General features: G+C 56.2%; 1 protein-coding gene across 3 annotated transcripts in view; it reads left to right on the top strand.

Annotated features, from left to right (window-relative positions):
- Nucleotides 1-21352, top strand: part of ANTXRL (ANTXR like) — a 31136-nt gene that overhangs the window by 4023 nt on the left and 5761 nt on the right. For 2 of the 3 annotated variants that reach the window (XM_049109107.1, XM_025434432.3), the window contains exons 2-13: nucleotides 7161-7232; nucleotides 8542-8613; nucleotides 10621-10702; nucleotides 10805-10838; nucleotides 11805-11884; nucleotides 11973-12041; nucleotides 12165-12245; nucleotides 12333-12393; nucleotides 17351-17449; nucleotides 18418-18487; nucleotides 19010-19100; nucleotides 20566-20748. In XM_049109107.1, coding sequence (XP_048965064.1) covers nucleotides 7161-7232; nucleotides 8542-8613; nucleotides 10621-10702; nucleotides 10805-10838; nucleotides 11805-11884; nucleotides 11973-12041; nucleotides 12165-12245; nucleotides 12333-12393; nucleotides 17351-17449; nucleotides 18418-18487; nucleotides 19010-19100; nucleotides 20566-20748 — 994 coding nt within the window. The remainder of the gene's footprint in view (nucleotides 1-7160; nucleotides 7233-8541; nucleotides 8614-10620; nucleotides 10703-10804; nucleotides 10839-11804; nucleotides 11885-11972; nucleotides 12042-12164; nucleotides 12246-12332; nucleotides 12394-17350; nucleotides 17450-18417; nucleotides 18488-19009; nucleotides 19101-20565; nucleotides 20749-21352) is intronic. The other variant, XM_049109108.1, reaches the window with a different exon arrangement.

Raw genomic sequence — 21352 nt, 5'->3', positions numbered from 1 at the left:
CTGGTCCTTTCTGCCTGCCAGGTGTCTGTGGACAGGTCCACCGCCAGCATTATGTGTCTGCCCTTGTAGGTTAAGGACCTCTTGTCCCCAGCTGCTTCAGGATTTTCTCTTTATCTTTGAATTTGCAAACTGCACTATTATATGTCAGGGTGTTGACATATTTCTGTTGATTTTGAGGGAAGTTCTCTGTGCCTCCTGGACTTGATTGCCTGTTTCCTCCCCCGGATTATGGAAGTTCTCAGCTATAATTTGTTCAAATAAACCTTCTGCCCCTCTCTCCTCTCCTCATCTTCTGGGATTCCTATTATGCAGATATTAATTTGCCTTCTGGAATTTCCCTTCGTGGGAAGTTTCCCTTCGTGATCTAACAGTATGTTTCTTCTCTCTTCTTTTTAGCTTCCTTACTTTCCATAATTTTACATTCTGTATTACTGATTCTTCCTTCTGCTTCATTCATTCTCATTTTATAGCCTCCCCTTGGGACTGTATCTTGGTAATAGCATGTTTAATTTTGGCCTGACTAGATTTTAGTTCTTTTATTTCTACAGCAAGGGATTCCATAGTGTCTTCTATGCTTTTTCAAGCCCAGCTCATATCTTTAGAATCATTGTATTAAATTCTAGTTCAGACATCTTACTTATGTCTTGATTAAATCCCCAGTAGTGAGTCCTACCTCCTGTTCTTTCGGGTTTTGTTGTTGTTGTTGTTGTTGTTGTTTTAAAGATTGTATTTATTTATTCATAGAGATAGATAGATGATAGATAGATAGATAGAGAGAGAGAGAGAGGCAGAGACACAGAGGGAGAAGCAGGCATCATACAGAGAGCCTGACATGAGACTCGATCCAGGATCTCCAGGATCATGCCCTGGGCTGCAGGGGGTGCTAAACCGCTGCGCCACTGGGGCTGCCCCTGTTCTTTCTTTCTTTCGGGGTGAATTTCTCCACTTCATTTGTCCAGAAAAGAAGAAAGAAGAAATAAAACAATAACAACAGAAAAAAAAGAAAAAGACAAAACAAACAAAATGAGATCCTCGGTGTGTCTTTGTCTGCTTGTTAAAAGAAACTAGATCCCGAAATAAGAAAGAAATAACATATATAAATATATATATATATATGTTTATATATATAAAGTAAAATACAGTGGAAAGATACAAAGATACAAAGAAATTTCAAAATTTCTTTTAAAATTACATAATTTTATAATTATATAAATAATTTTATTTATTATATAAATAATTTTAAAAGAATTTTTTAATTGAAAAAATAAGAAAGTAACCAGAAAAAAATAATACTGAACGACTAAAGAATAAAAATGCCAAGAATGGGACATCTGGGTGGCTCCATGGTTAAGTGTCTGCCTTCGGCTCAGGGTGTGATCCTGGGGTCCTGGGATCGAGTCCCACATCAGGTTCCCCATAGGGAGCCTGCTTCTCCCTCTGCCTATGTCTCTGCCTCTCTCTCTTTCTGTGTCTCCCTTGAATAAATAAAATCTTTTAAAAATATATCAAGAATGCTGTACATTTTTTTAAATTTTTTATTTATTTATGATAGTCACAGAGAGAGAGAGAGAGAGGCAGAGACACAGGCAGAGGGAGAAGCAGGCTCCATGCACCGGGAGCCCGACGTGGGATTCGATCCCGGGTCTCCAGGATCGCGCCCTGGGCCAAAGGCAGGCGCCAAACCGCTGCGCCACCCAAGGATCCCCAGTGTTTTCCTCCAGAGCTGAAGCTTTGCAGGACTCTGTGATCCATAAACTTGGTGCAAGCCAGTTGTTTGTGCAGGTCTTCGGGGGAGGGGCCTGCTGCACTGAGTCTCAAGTGCTCTTGCCTTGGTGAAGATGCACGTCCAGTGCGTGGGTGCTGGGGCTCTGGGTAAGCAGCATTGGACTCCACTGTGACATTGCTTTGCTCCATGAAGGCTTTCAGCACTGACAGGCCCTGCTCTCTACCCCAGAAGCTGAAAGTCCACTCCTCCCAGTCTTCAGTGAGAAGCAATCACTCTTGTCCCCCTGGTTTCTGTCACAACTCTGTATTCACCTGGCCTATGACTGAGCATTTTTATCTCAGGCATGGGACTGAGTTCAAAACTCCAAAGTTTTTAGACTCCCGCAGCTCAGACTTACATCGTTCCTCCCTGGGGGAAGGGGGAGGGTATTGCCTCACTTCTGCCTTTTGCAGGACCCTTCCCGGGAGAGTGGACACACAACCATGCAGTGGTTTGCAGGCTAAGGACCACAGAGCAGGAAGCCGGCCCTGAGACTCACTGTCCCTTGCCGGCTTCCCCACGTGGACGCCGGGGACGGTGCTGCACTCAGCCAGCCTGTTCTTCTTGTAACCTCAGGGATCCTGAGACCGCACTGTCACACCTAGGATTCTGCCCCAAGTCACAACCTGAGCACCCGAGCCCTCTAAGCCAGGGTGCTTAAGCCTACTCCCCACTGCAGCCGACTTCTCAAGGTTGCGATTTTGCACTCCGCTGCTTGGAGTGCTTGGCGGTAGCTCGCCCCGCTCGCGGTCTTCAGCTGTATTTCCCCGGATTCAGGCCCTTGCACCTCCTACCTTCCAAGAGGTGGTCACTTTGCTACTTATAGACTCACAGCATTTCTTTTCTCAGATCTCTGATTGATTGATTTATTGGGTTTTCAGAATGGTCAGATAACTATCTGGGTGTATTTGAGGGACCAGACAAACTAGCACCCACTATCCCTCCACTATCTTTTATTTGTATATTTTCTTTGGAGAAATGCCCTGTTGAAGTCCTTTGCCCGTTTTTGAATTGAGTTGTTTGATTTTTATGTTGAGTTGTGGAGTTCCTAGTATGCTCTAGATTTCAATCCCTTTTCAGATATATGACTTGCCAATGTTCCCTCTCATTCTGTGGGTTTTCTTTTCATTTTTTGGATAGTATCTTTTGCACAAAAGTCTTTAATTTCAACGTCTGGATTAGCTATTTTTTTCTTTTATTGCCTATTTTTCGGTGTGATATCCAAAATACCATTACCAAATCTGACATCATGAAGCTTTTCCTCTGTATTTTCTTCTAAACGTTTAATATTTTTAGCTCTTACATTTAGGTTTTTTATTCATTTGGGTTAATTTTTGTATAGGCGTAAGGCAAGAGCCCAACTACATTATTTCGCATGTGGACATCCAGTTTTCCTAGCACCATTTGTTGAAAATAGCGTCCTTTCCCACATTGAATAATCTTAGCATCCTTGTCAAAAATCAATTGAACATATATATGAGGGTTTATTTGTTCTCTTTATTCTATTTCATTAATCTATGTGTCTGTCCTTGTGCCAGCACTACACTATTTTGATTATTATAGCTTTGTAATAAATCTTTGAAACCAGGAAATATGAGTCCACAAACTTTGTTTTTATCCAAGATTTTTAAAAAAGATTTTTCCTTATTTAGAAATATCCCAGTTGAGGGCAGAGCCTGCAGGGCTCCATCCCAGGACTCTGAGGTCATGACCAAGCCAAACCAAGAGCTGGGCACTTAACCCACCGAGCCACCCAGTAGCCCCAAGACTTTTTTTTTTTTTAACTATTTGATGTCTCTTAAGATTCCATATGAATATGTGATGTCCTTCCAATGATTTGTGTCTTTTTAAATTGCTCCCAGCATGGATTACGGTTTTCAGTATACTAGTCTTCTGCCTCTTTGGTTAAATTTATTCATAAGTATTTTGTTCTGTTTGATAATTTGTAAATGGATTTGTTTTCATAATTTCCTTTTTGGAATGTTCGTGGTTAGTGTATATCAAAATGTAACTGGTTATCATATGTTAATTTTGCCTCCTGCAACCTTGCTGAATGAATCCTTTTCTTAGCCAAAGAGTTTTTTTGTATGTGGAATCTATGGTGTTTTTTACATGTAAGATCACATCACCCAAAAACAGAAACCATTTTACATTTTCCTTTTCAATTTGGATAGCTTTATTTCTTTTCCTTATCTAATTGATCTGGCTAGAACTTCCAATATTCCATCGAGTTGAAATGATGAAACTTGGCATTTTGGTATTACTTTTGATCTTAGGGAAAACTTTTAGTCTTTCACCACTGAGATGTTAGCTGTGAGTTTTTCATATATGGCCCCTATTATGTGTATCATAGGCTTTTTTCCTATTCCTAAAAAGAGTGTTTTTATGAAGGAATTATGTTGGATTTTATCAAATGCTTTTTCTATGTCAATTGGAATGATAGTGTAGTTTATTTTTTGATCTATTAATTCTATTCTGTTAATTACATTGTTTGATTTTCTTTTTTGCATTGAACAACCAGGTCTCCCTTGTGGAAATAAACCCTAAATCCTACTTGGTCATGGAATATAAGTCTTTTAACATGCTGCTAAATTTAGTTTGCTAGATTTTTTGTTGAGGACTTTTGCATCCATGCTCATATGGGATATTGATCTGTACTTGTAGTATTAGTCTGGCTTTGATATTAGAGTAAATGCAGGCATCATAGAATGAGACTGGAGGAGTTTGGGAGGGATTGGTGTTAACTCTTCATTAAATATTTGGTCACATTAACTTATGAAAAACCAGCTAGTCCTAGGCTTTTCTCTTTTGGGAGATTTGTGATTACTGATTCAATCTCTTTACTGAGTCTATTCAGGTCGATAGGTCTATTCAGATTTTATGCTTCTTCATGTTTCTGTTTGGGCAGGTTGTGTGTTTCTAGGAATTCATCCATTTGCTCTAGGTTATCTAATATGTTGATATATAATTATTAAGAGTAGTTTATGACTTTATTTCTGGGGTAGCAGTTGCAAGTCTCCTCTTTTCATCCTAATTTAATTTACTTCAGCACCTTATTATTTTGTTTCTTCTGCTAACTTTGGGCTTCATCTGTTCTTTTTATCCCCAGTTCCTTGACAGGTAAAGTAAAATATTTTGATATTTTGCTAATTCCTTAATATTTGCATTTCTCATTGTACATTTTCCTCTCAGAACTGCTTCTGCAGCATTCTATAGGTTTCGCTGTTTGTTTCCATTTCCATTAGCTTTAAGGGTTCACTTTTCCCCATTTGGTGTTTTTTCACATTCTTATCTTCCTTGACCCATTGGCCATGCAAAAGTATGTTTAATTTCCACATATATGTAGATTTTCCAAGTTTCCTCTTGTTTTTTATTTCATGTCATTGGAAAAGATAGCTGCTATGATTTAAATCTTCTTTAAGTTTGCTAGGACTTGTTTTGTGTCCTATCATAGGATCTATCCTGGAGAATAATCTGTGTGGACTTGCAAAGGATGTGCATTCTGCAACAGTTGAATAAAATGTTCTAATATGTCTTTTAAAGCCATTTGGCCATAGTGTGGTTCAATTCCAAAGTTTCTTTGTGGATTTTTTGTCTAGATGATCTATCCATTGCTAGAACTGAGGTATTAAAGTTGCCTGCTATCATTGTAGTGTTCTCTTTTCCCCCTTCAGATCTGTTAGTATTACTTAACATATTTAGCTGCTTATATGTTGGGTACATATATACTTATGATTTTTATACACTTTTTACATATTGACCCTTTTATCATTATATAACTTTCTTTGACTCTGTTACCATTTTTGGCTTAAAGTCTATTTTGTCTGATATAACTATACAGTTTGTTTGGTTTCCACTTGCATAGAGTATCTTCAATCCCTTTACATTGAGCATAAATGTGTCTTTAAAGCTGAATGAGTGCCTGGTAGGCAGCAATTAGCTGGGCCTTGTTTTTTTATCTGAAATTCTAGATTTTTCTTCTGGGATTAAGACCCTGCTTCTAATACCATGCTAGTACTGATGCTGTTTTTTGCTGTTTGAGGTTTACTCATTCTCTATTAAGTTCTTTCAAGAGAATTTAGCTTTCTTAAAGCTGAGCTCCCTTGTGTAATTATTCCTGATGCCTTCCATTCTCCCAGTAATTTATATCACTAGGGTGTTTTGTCCTCAAGCTTCAAAGACAGAGATTCGTCAAATGTCTGCTGATCTTCTGCATCTCATTTAAGAGTGAGACAGGAGAACATGATTGGAGTTCTGTGTGCTGGAAGCCCACACAATTGCTGTTCCATACTGCCTCCTTCCTAGGGATCTGTGGGTCTCTGTAGAATTTTCCAGTGCCCAGGAGCACTCATGTTGAGCTATATTCTAGAGTCTAAGCCTTTCTTCAAAATCATCACAAATTGGAAACTTCTCTGGAGTGAGTTGAAGACCTTTGTTTCCTATCAATCTTCTTTGGAAAATCCTCTTCACTCAGGGGGAAAACAGGAGAGAAAAGTAATGAGGAGAGTAGACAGGGTTGCCATTAATTAAGGAAATTGCCTTTCACTTTAGCATGAAAGCTTCTGAAAGAAAGTCTGCATTGTGTGTTGTCAGAGCCTAGTACTTTCCTACGCGGCAGTTGTCCACCTCAACCAGCGTCATCCTGACCTGCCTAGTGCAATGAGTAGAGCATGGGTTTTGAAGCTAGATATGGGTTGATGGATCTGAACTATTGAAATCATGGCAAATGCCATGACCTGTGAGTCTCACCTGGAAAGTGGGAATACTGCCGGTATCATAGAGTTGTTCTGGAATTGGAAACCATGGATGTAAAGGGCCTGGTATATACATGCTCCATGAATGACAATCCTGACATAATTAGAAACATCTATCTTTAGTTTCCTTACCATCTACTGACAGTTTTAGATGTAGCCTAGAGGAAGCAGGAGGAATGACAGAAAGGAAAAGCCAGGAGCATTTTGTGGAGATGTGGTGCCAAAGGCCTCTGCTTCCCACCCAATCACACACACCTTCAAGGGGCAGGAGAAGGGCAGACACCTGGGAGACAATGAACAACCAAGAGAGCCAGTCAATCAAAATTGGCTTTGACAACCAATGCACCCTCCTTCATTTGTCCAACAGCCCCCGCTGAGCATGACCAAACATCCTGGTTTGCCACCAGAAGTCCCTCATCCTTGGAAGTCCCTCAGTCCCAAGTACACAGGTGTCACTAGACAACCTTCCCAGGACTCACACTGATGAAAGTCACCCCTGAGGTCACTGAGGGTGTGTGGCAGGCATCAACCACGTCGGTGAGGAGCTTGCTAAAGGGCCTGCCCGAAGCCAGAGAAGGCAGAAACTATTCCTACATGACAGATAGAACTCCTCTCTCTGACTCATGTTTCTTCATTTTCAGGTCAGGCAGTGTGGACAACAACTGGATGGACATTTACAACCTTGTGGAAGATTTGGTCAATAAGTTTCAAAAGTATGGCTTCTCTGTGTTAATAGGGTGTTCTCTTCTGCCAGACCCAGTACGGAGCCTGTTTAGACTCGGTGGGCATGGGAGTCCCTCTAGCTGGGAACACAGAGCCCAAAGTGAAGTTCTGAAGCAGGAAAGGCCACATCACAGTGATTCCAAGGGTCTCAGCAGCTTTATGTGGCTTCTGCCTGAGAGTCAGGCCATCTTATAGGGACACAGTAATATGCCCTGAGGACCAAACGGATTAGGAAACAGGCAAACAAGTAGCATGGTAATTAAACAGCTGGTGTCAGGGACAAAAAAAAAAAAAAAAAGGCAAAGACTGTATATGATGAGCTTAAGGGAAAAGGAAAAATTTTAATTCAGGATGGCTTCCCAGAAGATGTGGCAATGTTAAGTAGGTTTCCATGGGTGGGAAAGACAGAGGGACAGGAACCATCAAGGAGACTTCTTAGGGAGCGAAGGGTCTGTTTGGCTGCAGAGTAGGGTTACCTCAAGGGAGGGCTAGGAGATGAGGCTGGGCATGTCAGCTTGGAGCTACGGCCATTACAGCTCATAATGCCAGGCCATGGGGCCTAGATTTCCTGCTATGAGCACTAAGGAGCTACAGATGATTCTTGTTTAAGGGTCTGACATGATCAAGTTGTGCAAGAAGAAAAATCCAACAAAAGTGGGTAAAATGAGTGGGAACAAGAGCCAGAGCAGTAGGGAGCTCAGCTAGGGACCTATGGTACCAATTTAGCCCAGGATAATGAGGGTCAGCAGACCAGAAGACAATAGCCAGGAGCAGGAAAGGAAGGGAATATAGATGAATGGCTGCCAAGAGGGAAAATCATTTCTTTGAAAGAAGAGTTGGGGTGAGGAAGGCAGGCAAGGAAGGAAGGACAGTGAAGTTCCAAAGAATGTTACAGAAAAAAGGCCAGGTGGGAGCTCCTCCTGTGGGCGTGTGTAGATGTTGGTCTGTCTCCTTGTGCATGCAGCTATCTGTGTGAGCACCCATGTGGGCATGTGTGTGCACACACATGCACACAGAGAGACAGGCAGACAGACAGACAGTCATCACTGGGGTGTTGCGAGTGTAAGGGTGGATCCAGATGCTCCTCCGGCACACTCTTCCAGAAAAGCTAGATGTCTTACAGGCCTCTGAATTCCTCACTAAAGTTATAGGAAGGTCTGGTGTTTGGGAAATCGGCTCCAAAGGAGTAGAGTTAGGGTGGGGACAGGGGAACTGTTATGTGCCCCCTCCCTGATTACTCACTGACATCATGCTGAGCTTGTTACTACGACTTCTCAAAAGCACGTGCTTTCTCCCCAGCCCAAATGTGCGGATTTCCTTCGTCACTTACTCCACAGATGGCCACACGCTCCTGAAACTTACGTCAGATAAGTAAGTGATACTCTGACCCCCAAGGCAGGCCAGTGGGTGAGACTACAAGAAAACGCCAGGGAACTAGTGGGATCCCTGAAACCGCAGTGGGGAGCCCACTGGAGTGCAGGCTGGGCTGGCCTGGGCTCCCCTAACTGTGCACCCCGACCCCCAGCTCTGGCTCGCCAGCCCTCTCTGACCCCTGGCTGTTCTCACATTGGCCAACCTGGGCCACTAGGTCATTTCTACTCCCTAAGCTCTGCCTTTCACCTGTCCTGAGTCCTTCTCTCTGCATTCTTACCTGTTCTCGGAACAGGCTAGCTGTGAGGACTCCCCAAAATGTATGGAGCAGGTGTGGGGTTCCTTTACTAACAGTCACCTGCATTTAGTACCTGCTATTACGTGTCACTCTCTGCCCTGAGCCAGTGGGGTCACCAGTGAGACGAAGTCATAACCAGGGAGGAAAAAATGAGCAGCATCAAGGTACTGATGGTCTCAGTGAAGGGGATCTTGGTTCCTCAGTGGGTCTGAGACAAGGAAGCCCATGAGTGGGTCCTGAACACCAGGCCTGAGGAAGGCATGACCTGCCCACATCCTAGATGGGCCACGATGGGCCCAGCAGTTTGCCCAAAAGCCTGAAAGTGGGAAAGATATAAAGCTTTTGAGTAGCTGGTGAAGGGAGCGGAAATTCTCGAGGCACACAAATTACTAGAACCCAATTCAGAGGCTGAAGTACTATACAAGGTTTAGTAAACAAGCACCCTTAGGGCTGGATGTGGCGGTCCTGGGGGCCCAGCAGCCCTGTCAGCACCATGGAGAAAAGCCAAACAGCAAAGGGGCTAGGAAGCCTCAGGGTTGCTGGCAGGAGGGTGACCATAGGGCAGAGATGGAGTGGCCCCAGGGCTGAGATGGGTATTAAAGAGGAAGAGGGACCCCAAGGACACAGAACCTGGGGCCCCTTCCATGCGCAGTGCTGGGAGCAGGGCTGGAGAGACAGTGCTCCCTGGAGGGAGCCTATTGGGCAAGAACAACACCTGGCCTGGGGCTCATGGGCCAGACACTGGGAAGAGCGGAGAGTTCCCCGTCCTTGGGGGCATAACCTTCGAGCACGGGGTGAGCAAGGAGCGGGGAGAGGGCTCTGCTGGGCAGCCAGCACCTGAATCGGCCCCCACTGGCCATGGCTCCCAGGCCTCACAACCCGGGCGGGGCTGGGGCTCTCAGCACATCTCCAGTCCCCACAGTGAGAAGCCTTCTTGGGGCGCACACAGTCCTCGCCTTACTGGGCCAGTTCAGCTGGTCACCGGGGATTGGCTGGAACCTAAGCCTCCAGCCCATCCTGTGCCCAGTCCCACCTCTGAAACCTGCCTTAGCAGCAGCTGCCTGACCAGAGGCCAGCCACAGCCTGGAGTCACTGCTCTTCCACCTGCAGGGACAGCCCTCAGGGCCACTTCCCCAGCACTAGGCCTTTTCTTCAAAAGCACATGAACTCAGGAGCCCTAGTGCTCTCACTAAGCAGCTTGCAATCCAGAAAGGGAAGGGACCGAGTCCACGTCACGGGTCCGTGGCAGGGGAAGACAGGGCAGGGCACGAGTAACAGTCAGCAGGATGACTGTCCCCAAACTCAGCCTCACCTGTTAGAGGATAGTGTGCCTTCTCGGGCACCTGGTGGGTTCTAGCAGCCCAGCCAGTCATCCCGTGAGTGCAGATTCCCAGTGGCAGGCCTGTGAGTGTGCCCCACATTCACCACGGGCAGGCAGGGCCAGTCCGGGGGGTGCCTGAGAGAGTAAGGAGTGCAGGGAAAGCCAGGTCATGGCCATGAACCAGCAGAGTAGCATCCCTCCAGCTGTTCACCAGATGGAGAAGAGAAGAGGCCTGAGCAGGGCCTGTCAGTGTCAAGAGCAGAAGATCACGACCAGACTACTAGGCCTGTGTCCTTTTTCAGCCAGACAGGTCTACACAGGGCCAACGGCTCCGGGATGGCTTGAGGCCACCTGAAATCATACCTCAAGCCCTTTTCTGATCTTTCAGAAATAAAATCCGCGATGGTCTTGCTGAGCTCCAGAACGTAGTGCCTACGGGAGCCACACACATGCAGGAAGGATTCATAAAGGTACCAGATCCTGGGGTCTGAGGGCCTGTGCTTCGTGGCGTCCTTACAGCATTCCTGGATCCTCTCACTGGCCTCCCCCAACGCCGCTTTGTTTCCTTGCAGGTAAACGAGCAGATCGAAGAGGCAAACTCTGGAGGTGAGCTGCCCGGTGACTTCACTGTGGGCAGGTGTGGGGACAGAGCCAGGCCCGGGCCAGCGAGGTCTGAGGCGGCCCTCATGGGCCCCTTCCCAGCACTGAGCCACGGAGCAGGGTGCTGTCCTCTCTGGGCCCCGGCTTTCTCCCCTGTGCAGCAAGGATGGAAACCCCCACCCCAGAACGCCCTGGGACCGGGCACATACCTCCTCAGTTCTTGGTAACCGTGAGGTGCGTGACCTACCCTTGGCTTCCTCGCCAAGAAAGGAGGAACCGGGGGACCTGGAGCAGACAAAATTCCAGTTTTTGAAAAAAAAGTGCTGGGTTTCCCTCTTGCTGCCCACACTATGTGATCACATCTCTGGCCCTAGTCCCTTTTCCCTTCAGTTCCTTCCCCTTGACACACGTTGTCCCGTGACTGTGTCTCCAACACTGGACGAGGCCGCGCTCCGCCCAGAACTGTGTTCATCTGGACTGTGGGGTGGCAGCCCTTGCCAGGAAAGGAGGGCCTGGTGGGGAAAGGCGCTGAGCTGGTGGGGATCCCGCAGCCCAGGAGTGGACCCCTGGGCCTGCAGACCCGGCAAGACTTCCCTCAGGTGCTGCCCCAAGCTGGAGCCGGAGCCAGGGCCAGGCTTCCCACTGCGCTGCGGGCATCTGGTACAGTCGAGTCTGGTTGTCCGTCCCTTTGCTCACCTGAGAGGCTGACGCCTGTCCAGGGACGTGGCTGGGGTCACCGTGCAGGCCACGGTTGCACGTCTGGTCACGGCGCCGGTTCAGGAGGCAGGGCCAGGGAAGGGCTGAGTGTTGCCCCGGGTCACACAGGTCCTGGCTGCAGCCTCCTGTCCCTCCGGGCGTCCTGCTGGCGGGCCCCTGGGGCGGCCTCTGGGCTGCAGGACTGGGGGGGCGGGGCAGCCTGTGGGGTCGCCCCGGGGGCCTCGCTGACCAGGATGCCCCCTGCCGCCTCCGCAGGCAAGAAGTTTCCGAGCATGATCATCGCCCTGACGGACGGGACCCTGATGCCGGAGCCCTACGAGGAGACCAAGATAGAGGTGAGCCCGCCCGGCCCGCCCCGCGCCCCCGCGCCCCGCCCCGCTCGCGCCCCGCCGAGACCTGTGCTCAGCGCTTCCTTCCCATCAGGCCGAGAATTCCCGGCAACTCGGGGCAACGATTTACTCCATCGGTGTAATGGACTATCGCAGGGACCAGGTAACCGCGCGGGGCCGCGGCGCCCGTGACCGGGCAGGGCGGATGGGGGGCAGAGGCCGGCGTGGGGGGGCGCCCCCGGGGCGGGGACCCCTGCGCCCTGCAGCCCCGGCCGCTGTGTCGCAGCTGCTGAGCATCGCGGACAGCCCGGATCACGTGTTCGGGGTGGACAACGGCTTCAAGGGGCTACAAGACATCGTGGAGCCCGTGAGTGCGGGACGAGCGAGGGGAGGGGAGGGGGGCCCGGGGCGCGGCCCGCGGCCCCTCACCAGCCGCCCCCTCTCTCTCTTGCAGCTCACAGCTAAGTCTTGTATTGAAATCACAAATTTGGAGCCTTCCACTTTCTGTGCCGGACGTAAGAGCTGCAGCCACAAGCCCGGGGGGTGCGGTGCACGCGGGGCGTGCGAGGCGTGTAGGACGTGTGCGTGCGGAGCGTGCAAGGCATGCTGTGCTTGCAAGGCGTGCTGTGCGTGGGGACGTGCTGTGCGTGGCGGCGTGCTGTGCGTGCTGTGCGCGTAGGACGTGTGCGTGCGGTGCGTGCTGTGCGTGTAGGACGTGTGCGTGCGGGGCGTGCCGTGCCTGCAGGACGCGTGTGTGCGGTGCGTGCCGTGCGTGCAGGGCGTGTGGTGTGCGCAGGCCGTGTGGCGCGTGCTGCACATGTGGAGGGTGATGTGCGTGCTGCGCGTGTGGGGCGTGCTGCGTGTGCAGGGCGTGCAGGGTGTGCGGTGCGTGCGGGGCGTGCTGCGCGTGCGGGGCGTGCGTGGTGTGCGGGGCGTGCAGGGTGTGCGGGGCGTGCGGGGCGTGCTGCGCGTGCGGGGCGCGCGGGGCGTGCAGGGTGTGCTGTGCGTGCGGGGCGTGCTGTCCGTCGTGTGCGTGCAGGGCGCGCGGGACGGTGGCTGAGCGCCGGGCGTGAGGAGGCGTGTCCGCGCGGCGTGCGCACCGAGGACTGTCACGCAGGTACGTGTTTAAGTGTGTGTTTGGTGTGTGACGCGATGCGCGCGCGGCCGCGTGAGCTTAGGCCCTGCGGGGCCCCCACGCGCGTCCTGACGCGGCCGCCTCGGGGAGTTGCCCTGGCGAGGCGCTGAGATCTCGGGCGAGCGGCGGGGAGGGAGCAGGCGTGGAAGAGTCGCGCGCACGACGGCCCGCGGGTGGGGCCCGGGCACCCGCGACCCCGCACCCGCACCCTCCGAGCGCCGCTGAGGGGCCGCGTGCCCGCGCCCGCGCTCCCGCCTCGGCCCCGCCCCCGCCCGGGCTTCGCGGCGCTCCGGGCCGACCTCCGGCGGGCTGTGGGGACTGCGGCGCCGGCTCCGCCCCTCCCCCCGCGGCGCCCGCGCTCGGGCCCCGTGCGTCACCCCGGGTCGGCCGCGGGCGCATCGGGCCCCCTGGCGGGCCGCCCCGAGGGAGGAGGGGGGCCGAGCAGCCCCGGTGCCAGCCTTGTGGTGACGGCCGCGCGGCGAGCGGAGCGACCAGAGCGACCCGAGCGCTGACGGGGCCCGACGGCGCCCCCCCCACCCCCCCCCCCCCGCTCCTGCGCGCCGCGCCGGCCTCCGGGCGATCCTGAGGGGGGGCGTCCTGCCGCCGGCGACAGCACGCGGCCGTCCCAGCGCCTCACTGCCCGGCGGCCGCTCCCGGACGCCCCGCCCCCACCTGGGCCGCCCCGTCAGTCGTCGCGACCCCGCCGCGTCCCCGCGCCCTCACAGCGCAGCTCCGCGTTTCCCGCTCCGACCTCGAGGCTGTGGCCGCCCTGAGGCCGCTGCCGCCCGGCCTGACGCCCCGGAGGCCGAGCCCGGCAGGACCCCGGACCCCGACCCACGGAAGGACGCCCTCCGACCCGCGGCCTCGGAGTCCGTCAGCGCGCCACGGAGCCCGGGCCCGGCCGTCGTAGCCCCGCGGGAGCCCGGGCGGGCGCCGAGGCCTCCAGGCCGGATCCAGCCCGCCGTCCGCCCCGCCCCGCCCGCGAGTCTGCGGCCCGACCCCGCAGGGCCCGCGCGGTGGCACCAGGCCGCCCTCCGGAGCGCAGCCCCCGCCTCCGAGGCCTCGGAGCGCCCCTCAGACCCCTTGCGGGGCAGCCCTGGCTCCCGCACGGAGTGGTCCCGTGGATGCCTGTGGTGCCAACACGGTGTTGGGACGTCCTGTTGGCTTTGGGATCCTCGGCACAGTGGCTGGGAGAGTCCTCCCCCTGGGCGTGTGCGGGGTGCGCTTGGGCTTTCTCCCTCCCTGAGGCCGAAGTCGCTGGCACCCAGTCCCTCCTTGTCCTGCAGGGGACTGGCCCCGAGCGAGGGTGTCAAGCAGCCCAGCAGCAGGGCCCATCCAGGGCAGCACCTAGGAGGACACGGGGCAGAGGAGGCTCTCCTCTGAGATCCAGTGGGCAGGTCCCGAGGGCAGCGGGGGACCCTCGGGGTGGAGCGGGTGCAGGCTGTGAGGGCAGGAGGAACCTGGAGGGAGGACGCAGGCCCCGCTGTGGGGTCAGGGACACCCCTGCAGCCAGTGTGCTCAGCTGCTGTCTCCCCACTGCCCTGTGAGGAGGCTCCCCAAGGCGCAGCCCTGCTGCGGCCCACAGATCCTCCCAGAGGCAGTGATGACAGACATGCACGCAGCTGTCCCAGCCTGCTTCTCAGGGCTGTCCGTCCATGAACGGGATCCTGCGGGACGCAACCTCCTGTGGCTGTCGCACACATTCCGTCATGCAGATGGAGCTCACGTCATTCATCCGCGTCCCTGCTCGGTGTCCCGACTGTCTCCCACCTGTGGTTACGGCAGGCGGCGAACACCTTGCGGCTCAAGCTCTGAGGATAGGGCCGAGCAGCCCCCAGGTCCACCCAAGGCGGTCACTCCCCTTAGGGCTCTCGTCAGGGCCTGGTGGGCGGGTTGCTGTCCCAACTGCTCGGCTGCCTGCGGCCTCCTCGGGGAGCTGCGCGCCTCTGCAGCTCCTCTCCTCGGGCGCCTCCTGCCCCAAGAGAAAGCGCTCATCCTGGGGGGTCAGCCTCCCTGCCAGGGCCACGGGGCCTCGAGCCACCGAGCAGTGCAGCAGCCCCAGGGGGATCCGGCTCCCACAGGCCGCGAGGGTCCCAACTGGGCTCTTCTGTCTTCGCGGTCCCGTTCCTGGTGGAGGACTGGGGAGGCTGCGGGGGCAGGAGCAGCCCCCACACAGAGGGAATCCCTTGACTGTCGCGTCTTTTCTGCTCAAAATCTGGAACCTCACCCTCCCTCCGTTCCATGCACCGAGTCTTCCTAGAGTGACAGGACCCCGTGAGAGCGCCACCGCCTGGGCATAGGTGGCGCGGCTGCAGAGCTGGGGTGACGACTGTGCAGGGCTCCCAGGGCTGCAGGGCACACACCGTAGGAAGGGGGCACCCGGGCAGACGGTGGGCAGCGTGCAAGCTCCCCGAGGGGCGCAGGCCCTGGGGGTCCCGGGCCGTCGGCAGCCCTACCCTCAGCAGCCACCCCCACCTCCTCCATCACATGGTGCCACAAGCACACTGGCCCACCTTCCCCAGGAGGCTGCCAGTAGCCAGGTCCCCTCAGGGCCCTGAGGCTCAGGACTCCCAGCTGTGGAGCTGAGGACCCTGTCGGGGATCAGAGGGAGCTCCTCCCTGCAGAGGCTGCGGGGGAGCAGCTCAGACCTGGAACAGGGGCACAGGGGGCGCAGGTGGGAGCTGCACTGGGCCCCCGAGATCCTCCCCGGAGCGCAGGGGAAGCCACCTGCCCTTTGTTGGCCTCGGCTCGTCCCCGTAACTTGGCGAGTGACGCCGAGCTCGTGGGACCTGGAAGACGAAGGGAAGTGGATGTGGGCCCACAGGAGATGCTCAGCTAGTGTGTGGTGCGGTTTGGGCTGCACGCCGTGGTCCACGCCTCAGGCTGGCACGGAGCTGCCCACGTCTGCTTCCTTGTGCTCGCTCACTGGGCAGGAAACCTCTGCTCTCTGTTTCTTCCTCTGGAGCTCAGCGTCCCCACACGCTGCCGCCCGATTTCCCCTCTCTGCCCACGTCTAAGCACATGGGGGTGTGAGCGTGCCTGTTGGCCTTGCAGGGAGAGAACGTGCCAGAATGCAGCTTGTAAATGAGGCTTCTGTGGGCTGAGGGCGGCAGCCGTGCCCAGGTGGCCTAGCTGGGCGGGCCAGAGGGTTCACAGGGGACAAGCCCAAGCGCTTCCGTGGCCCCACAGGGCCTGTGTCGCGAGGAAGGGGCCTGACAGGTGAACAGTGAGCACACAGCCTGGCGCCGTCGGGCTCAGCAGCGGCGCAGTGTGGGCTCCGAGTGGGGGACAGGACGTATCCCTGAGGGACATCCAGCCCGGCCCGCACGGCCGGTTCCCTCAGCGGTCCTTGGGGGCCAGCTGGCGCCATGAGCAGACCGCAGGACGGCTGTGTCACAGTAAACCCCACGTGATGGGCCGCGGGCAGGGTTCTGCCTAAGGGGGGCGCTGGCCCCCGGGGAGCCCCCAGGCTGAAGCGGAGCAAGGCAGACCCTGGGATGGCAAGTGTTCCCGTGGTCCCAGAAGCAGCTCCTCTGGGACGTTCACCCCTGAACTTGGAAGCAGGGCGGGGAGGTGGGGGGAGGCCTGAAGTCCGGGCAGCAGGCAGACGACTCGGAACCCCGCCCTGGTCCTCGGGCGGCACAAAGCCCAGAGGCCAGCGGCCCTGCAAGGCCCTGCTGGTGTGCAGCCTGGGGAGTCACCGAGCGAGGGCAGAGTGAATCGCGGGGACGTACTGGGCCTGCTGGGAGCTGTGGCCAAGGTGGGGGCTGACCGCCCGGGGCTCCCCAGAAACCCCTCCGTCACCTGCTGGTTCCGGACCAGGCCCTAAGCGGCCCTTTCTGGCCTCCCTGCTTTTGGCTTCAGCCCTGGGGGCTGCTGGCGACCCCAGTATGTCGTGCGTCCACATGGAGGGGAAGCACTTCCCTAACCCCAGGTGGGGGGGTGAGGGTCCTTGTGGCCTGGGGGGCGGGGGCGCAGGGGAAGTGTAATCCTCAACAGACTTCCAGAACTGCGGCTGAGACAGGACTTCTCTGTCCCCAGTGGATTCCTCTGTGGGGTCCCAGATCATAGCATAAGCAGAGGAGGCTGGGAGCCTTTAATGGGCTCCAAGGGTCAAGGGTGAGTGTGAGTCCCCCAGGAACCTGGGGCTCCCTCGGTGCTCAGAGTGGACCTTGGTGGCACCAGGTGAGAATCCGGCCCCGGGGAGAAAACACATCTTGTTTGGGCTTCTGTGCTTATTCACAGACACCCCTCAGTTCCACCTGGGGGTCGTGTGTTATGTGAGCCGAGGACCTTCAGTCCCACCTCGCCCAGAGGTTTGATCGTTGACTTTACAGAAAACTATGAACTGATGGTTTCTGGAAGAGGCTTTAATAATGCAAGGAACCCGGAGGAAGTTATTTGTAGATTCATTTTCACGGATAAGAAATTCTATGGTAAGCAGCCCCCTTGGTGCCTGCACGTGACACATGCCCACCCCCCCCCTGGGGGCTGCCTCCCCCCGGGCTGCCCTCCCCCAGCCGCCAGGCCTCCGGAGCCCTACTGCCCTCTCACTGTGGACATGGTGAGCATAGGGCTGTGTGTGTAGTGCCAGGGTCCCCTGCTGGGAACCTGGCCACCTGGACCCGAAGCTGGGCGGTCAGCCCCCAGCAGCACCACAGCCTCCTGGAGCAGGGCTTCACCCCTGCCAGGGGGCTCTGGCTGCCACCCATGCCCAGAGCTGCGCGCCCCTCCTGCCCGGAGCGGCAAGGACCCCAGGCCCAGGGCTCCCTCGGGGCCAGGTGCACGGGGCTTCCCAGGAGGGTCTGCAGGGTCCCGGGGTTGAGAGAGGGCGCCAGCTGCCAGGCCCTGGCCCCGGGATCCTGGTGCTGGCTGGGTGGCCTGAGGAAGCCACGAGCGGTAGGCAGATGTGCCCTCAGCGTGGAGGGCGAGTGGCCCTCCCCAGAGGTGGGGCTGGGGCCCCCGTGTGTGCTGCCCAGCTCCCCCAGTTAGCCCCCCCCCCCCGTGGCCATTGGACCCCAGTATATGGTATTCAGGGCCCTCTAGTCAAGCCAGAGCTGCCTCCGGCTGGCACGTCATTGCAGGTCGGCGTCTCCATGGGGTCAGCCTCCCCTTCCCCTCTTGGGGCCTCCCAGGGCTTCTTGCTGTGGCAGAACTTGTCATTCTGCACTTGTCACTCTTTTGTTCTTGCTTATCTCACAGTCCCTCTCTCTCCAGGCCCTCCCAGGCGAGGTCCTTGGGAGCGAGCCCTTTCCCTTCCAACCGGAGCACTGCCTGGGGCCTGGTGCACCAGGGGGAGGGGGGGGAAGGGCAGGAAGAGAGCCGGTGTGTGCGCCAGAGAGTGAGCTCTGGGAGGAGGGGGACAGCCGCAACCACTGAGTGTTCCTTCCTGATTCTCTCGTAGATAAAAAAGCGACCACTATGGATGACACCACCGTGATGTGCCCAGGAGTAACAATAGACAATCCAGATGAGTAAGTACTCAAGTGGGCCTCACCATCGTTGCCCTGAAGTAGGTGGAGGGTGGAGGCCCCTCTGGAGGCAGCACGTGTCCCTGTCCTGAGGCTCAGGGCCTCCCCCACACTGTCTTGTTGGTCACATGACCTGCTCAGGGATCTGCTGTGCCCCGGCCTCCCCTGAGGAGCGCAGATACAAGACTGATGCGCCCAGGGACCATACCCCTGCTCCACACAGCTGTTTGCAGCTAAGCCAACAATTGTGTAAACGGAGAGGAATCAGGTGACACCAGGCCACTACCTCTGGAGACTTAGTGCATGGCCTCGAGGGCATCAGACCCCACACAGGGCTCCTCATGCCTGGTCAGGGTTCACTGTATGGGTTGACCCCCACTTCCCCTGCCAGGTGCTCCCCGGGGACCCCAATGCCTAACGACCAAAGTCACTACACTGAGAGGAGCTGTGGGCCGTGGTTTGGGCCCAAGTGCAAGAACTGTCTCTCTGGGTTGCTCGTCACTTTCCGAAATTTCTGTTCTTTAGGGTGGTCTTCGTTGAAGTTAGCCTGAATAACGGCATCAACTTCATCAAGAGCAATGCTAACATCACCAGCAAGAACTGTGTGACTGCCAGGGTAAGTAAGGCTGCAGCCTCTCTCCTGGGCTGTTCAGAGGGCCGCGCTGCAGGAGCACACACCCGGGGAGTCAGCAGGGCTCATGACCGAGGACCTGGGGGAGTGGCTGGTGCAGGCCCCCTGGGGCCCCCAGCGCTTGGTCAGCAAGCTGTCTCCACACTCAGGCTGGAGCTGCCCTAGAGCGCCCCACGAGAGCTCCCCACGCGCACCCCCTCTGCAGGCCCTGCAGACATTCTGTGAGCCAAGGGTCCTGGGGGCACAGGAAGGGGACGGTCAGAGCTCCGAGCAGACTCTAGAGGTGGTGCTGAGGCTGTGACACATGCTTGCCGCCCCCCCCCCCCCCCCCGGTCACCTGCCCCGGCCCAGGCTAGTGCCAGGGAGCTCGGGGCCCCACCCTGCATCCTGGCTGGGCGCTGTGTGTGAGGGGCCGAGTCCAGGACCTGGGGGACACTGGGGCACTGCAGGCCCAGGCCCCAGGCAGAGGTCTGCGGGGGGGCCAGCCGCGGGCCTGTGCAGCCCGGGTGTGTTTCCAGGGCGTGTGGGCAGCTGCTGACAGCCCCAAGCCCAGGCCCGCGTGGGGCACCCCTGGTCGTTTGGCAGAGGGCCTCAGCGTCCCCCGCCTCTGCGGCTTTCTCATGTTCCTCTGCGCCACCTGTCCTGACCTCTGAAGACCCCTGCTGTCCTGCCACGGGGGGAAGCCCCAGGGCTGCGTGGAGGGCCGGGGGCTCTGCTCAGGGACAGGCCCATGGAAAGGAAGGTGCCGCTCCAGGTGCCCGCTCCTCAGAGCGGCAGGTCATGTGGGCACAGGGGCAGGGCAGTGGGACGTGGTCGACAGTGTCAGTGGGGAAGACCGTCCCTGGGAGGAGGGCGGCCGTGCCCTATTGCCACCACAAAGCATCCAGTGCTGGTCCGGGAGGGTCCCGGCAGTGCCAACAGGCCCCTGACTGAGTCTGCACAGTGCCCGCACCTGCCCCTCAGAGCAACCCGCCCCCAGAGCCCGCCCTCGGCAGGCACATGCCCCGGGGACTCAGGAGGAGCCACAGTTCCCCGCAGCCCCACAGGCCCGACCCTGCCTCCCCTCAGCCGCCCCATCCCTGGGGCTCAGACGCACTCCCCACTCGCTCCCTGGCCCTGGGAAAGCAGACCACTTGGCTCCGGGCAGGGCCACGCCGCCGTCAGCCGAGGCACGCAGGGAGTACTGTCCTTGTCACAGCACAGAGGCCCTGGATCCCCTGTCAGGCTGCGGGGCCCAGCCTCTGAGCGGGGCCAGCGGGGCCATCTGTGGCTCAGGGCTGCCAGGGTGCCTCAGGGTCCAGCCCAGCCTCCTGGTGCTCTGTGCTCTCTGCAGGTGGGGAAACTTGAGGCCAGTGGGGCAGGCAGGCGGGAGGTGACTGCAGGGTACAGGGCTTGCGCCCCCAAGCCAATCACACCCACCCCGGGCCTCTGACACCTGTGCTGTCTGTAGGATGTGCCGGTGGAAGTGCCAACTGGTATTCCTCCAATACCAACTCCGCACATCGATCTTCCCACTACGCCTGCCACCTCAAATATGCCAAATGTCAATCCTCTGTGCCTGGCTCTGCTCCTGCTGGCCCTGCTTTTACTGCCATTCCTTATCTGGTGCTGCTGGCGACATTGCTGCAAAAAGGTGAGTGTCATCTGGGACACAAGGCCATCTCCTGGGACAATGCCAACAGCTCGAGGACTCAGCCCCTCACCCCTACCCCCACCCCGAGATCCGCCCATGGGCAGGTTCCCATCAGCTCCCAGGTCATCACATGAGCATACGGAGGCACAGACTCGCTTCTATGCCAAAGCAGAGACTCCGCCCCCATCTAAGGCTCCACCTGCCTCCTGCGTGTCTCTGCAAGTGCCTGTGAGCTGCCCTGGCTGCTGGCCACTGCAGGGCCCGGGCCCCAGGGAGGCCTCCCAGCAGCCCGGCTTCGGGAGGACTCGGGCCCCAAGCTCCAGAGGAGGCCTCTGGTGCTGAGGGAAAGGGCCGGGTCCTACGGGAGGCACTGAGGGCCCCGAGGGGGGTCTTGCTGGCCAAGAGGATCCCTGGCCTCTGAGGCACTGAGCCCCGGACACCCACGGCGTCTCTGCCTGCGTCCCCCGGGTCCGGCCTGTCTTCTTCAGCCATCACTAAGGGCCAGGGTGCGGGCCCCGTGCTGGGCACCCGAGACAGGACTGCAGCTGCTACCGGCCGGGCCCCCAGGAGCTCACCGCCTGGTGTCTGCCCTGCTATTGGTACC

Source organism: Canis lupus, chromosome 4 (genome assembly GCF_003254725.2).
Source record: "Canis lupus dingo isolate Sandy chromosome 4, ASM325472v2, whole genome shotgun sequence".
NCBI lineage: Eukaryota > Metazoa > Chordata > Mammalia > Carnivora > Canidae > Canis > Canis lupus.
The sequence above is the reverse complement of the archived record's forward strand: the minus strand, read 5'-3'. Positions and strand labels throughout refer to the sequence as shown.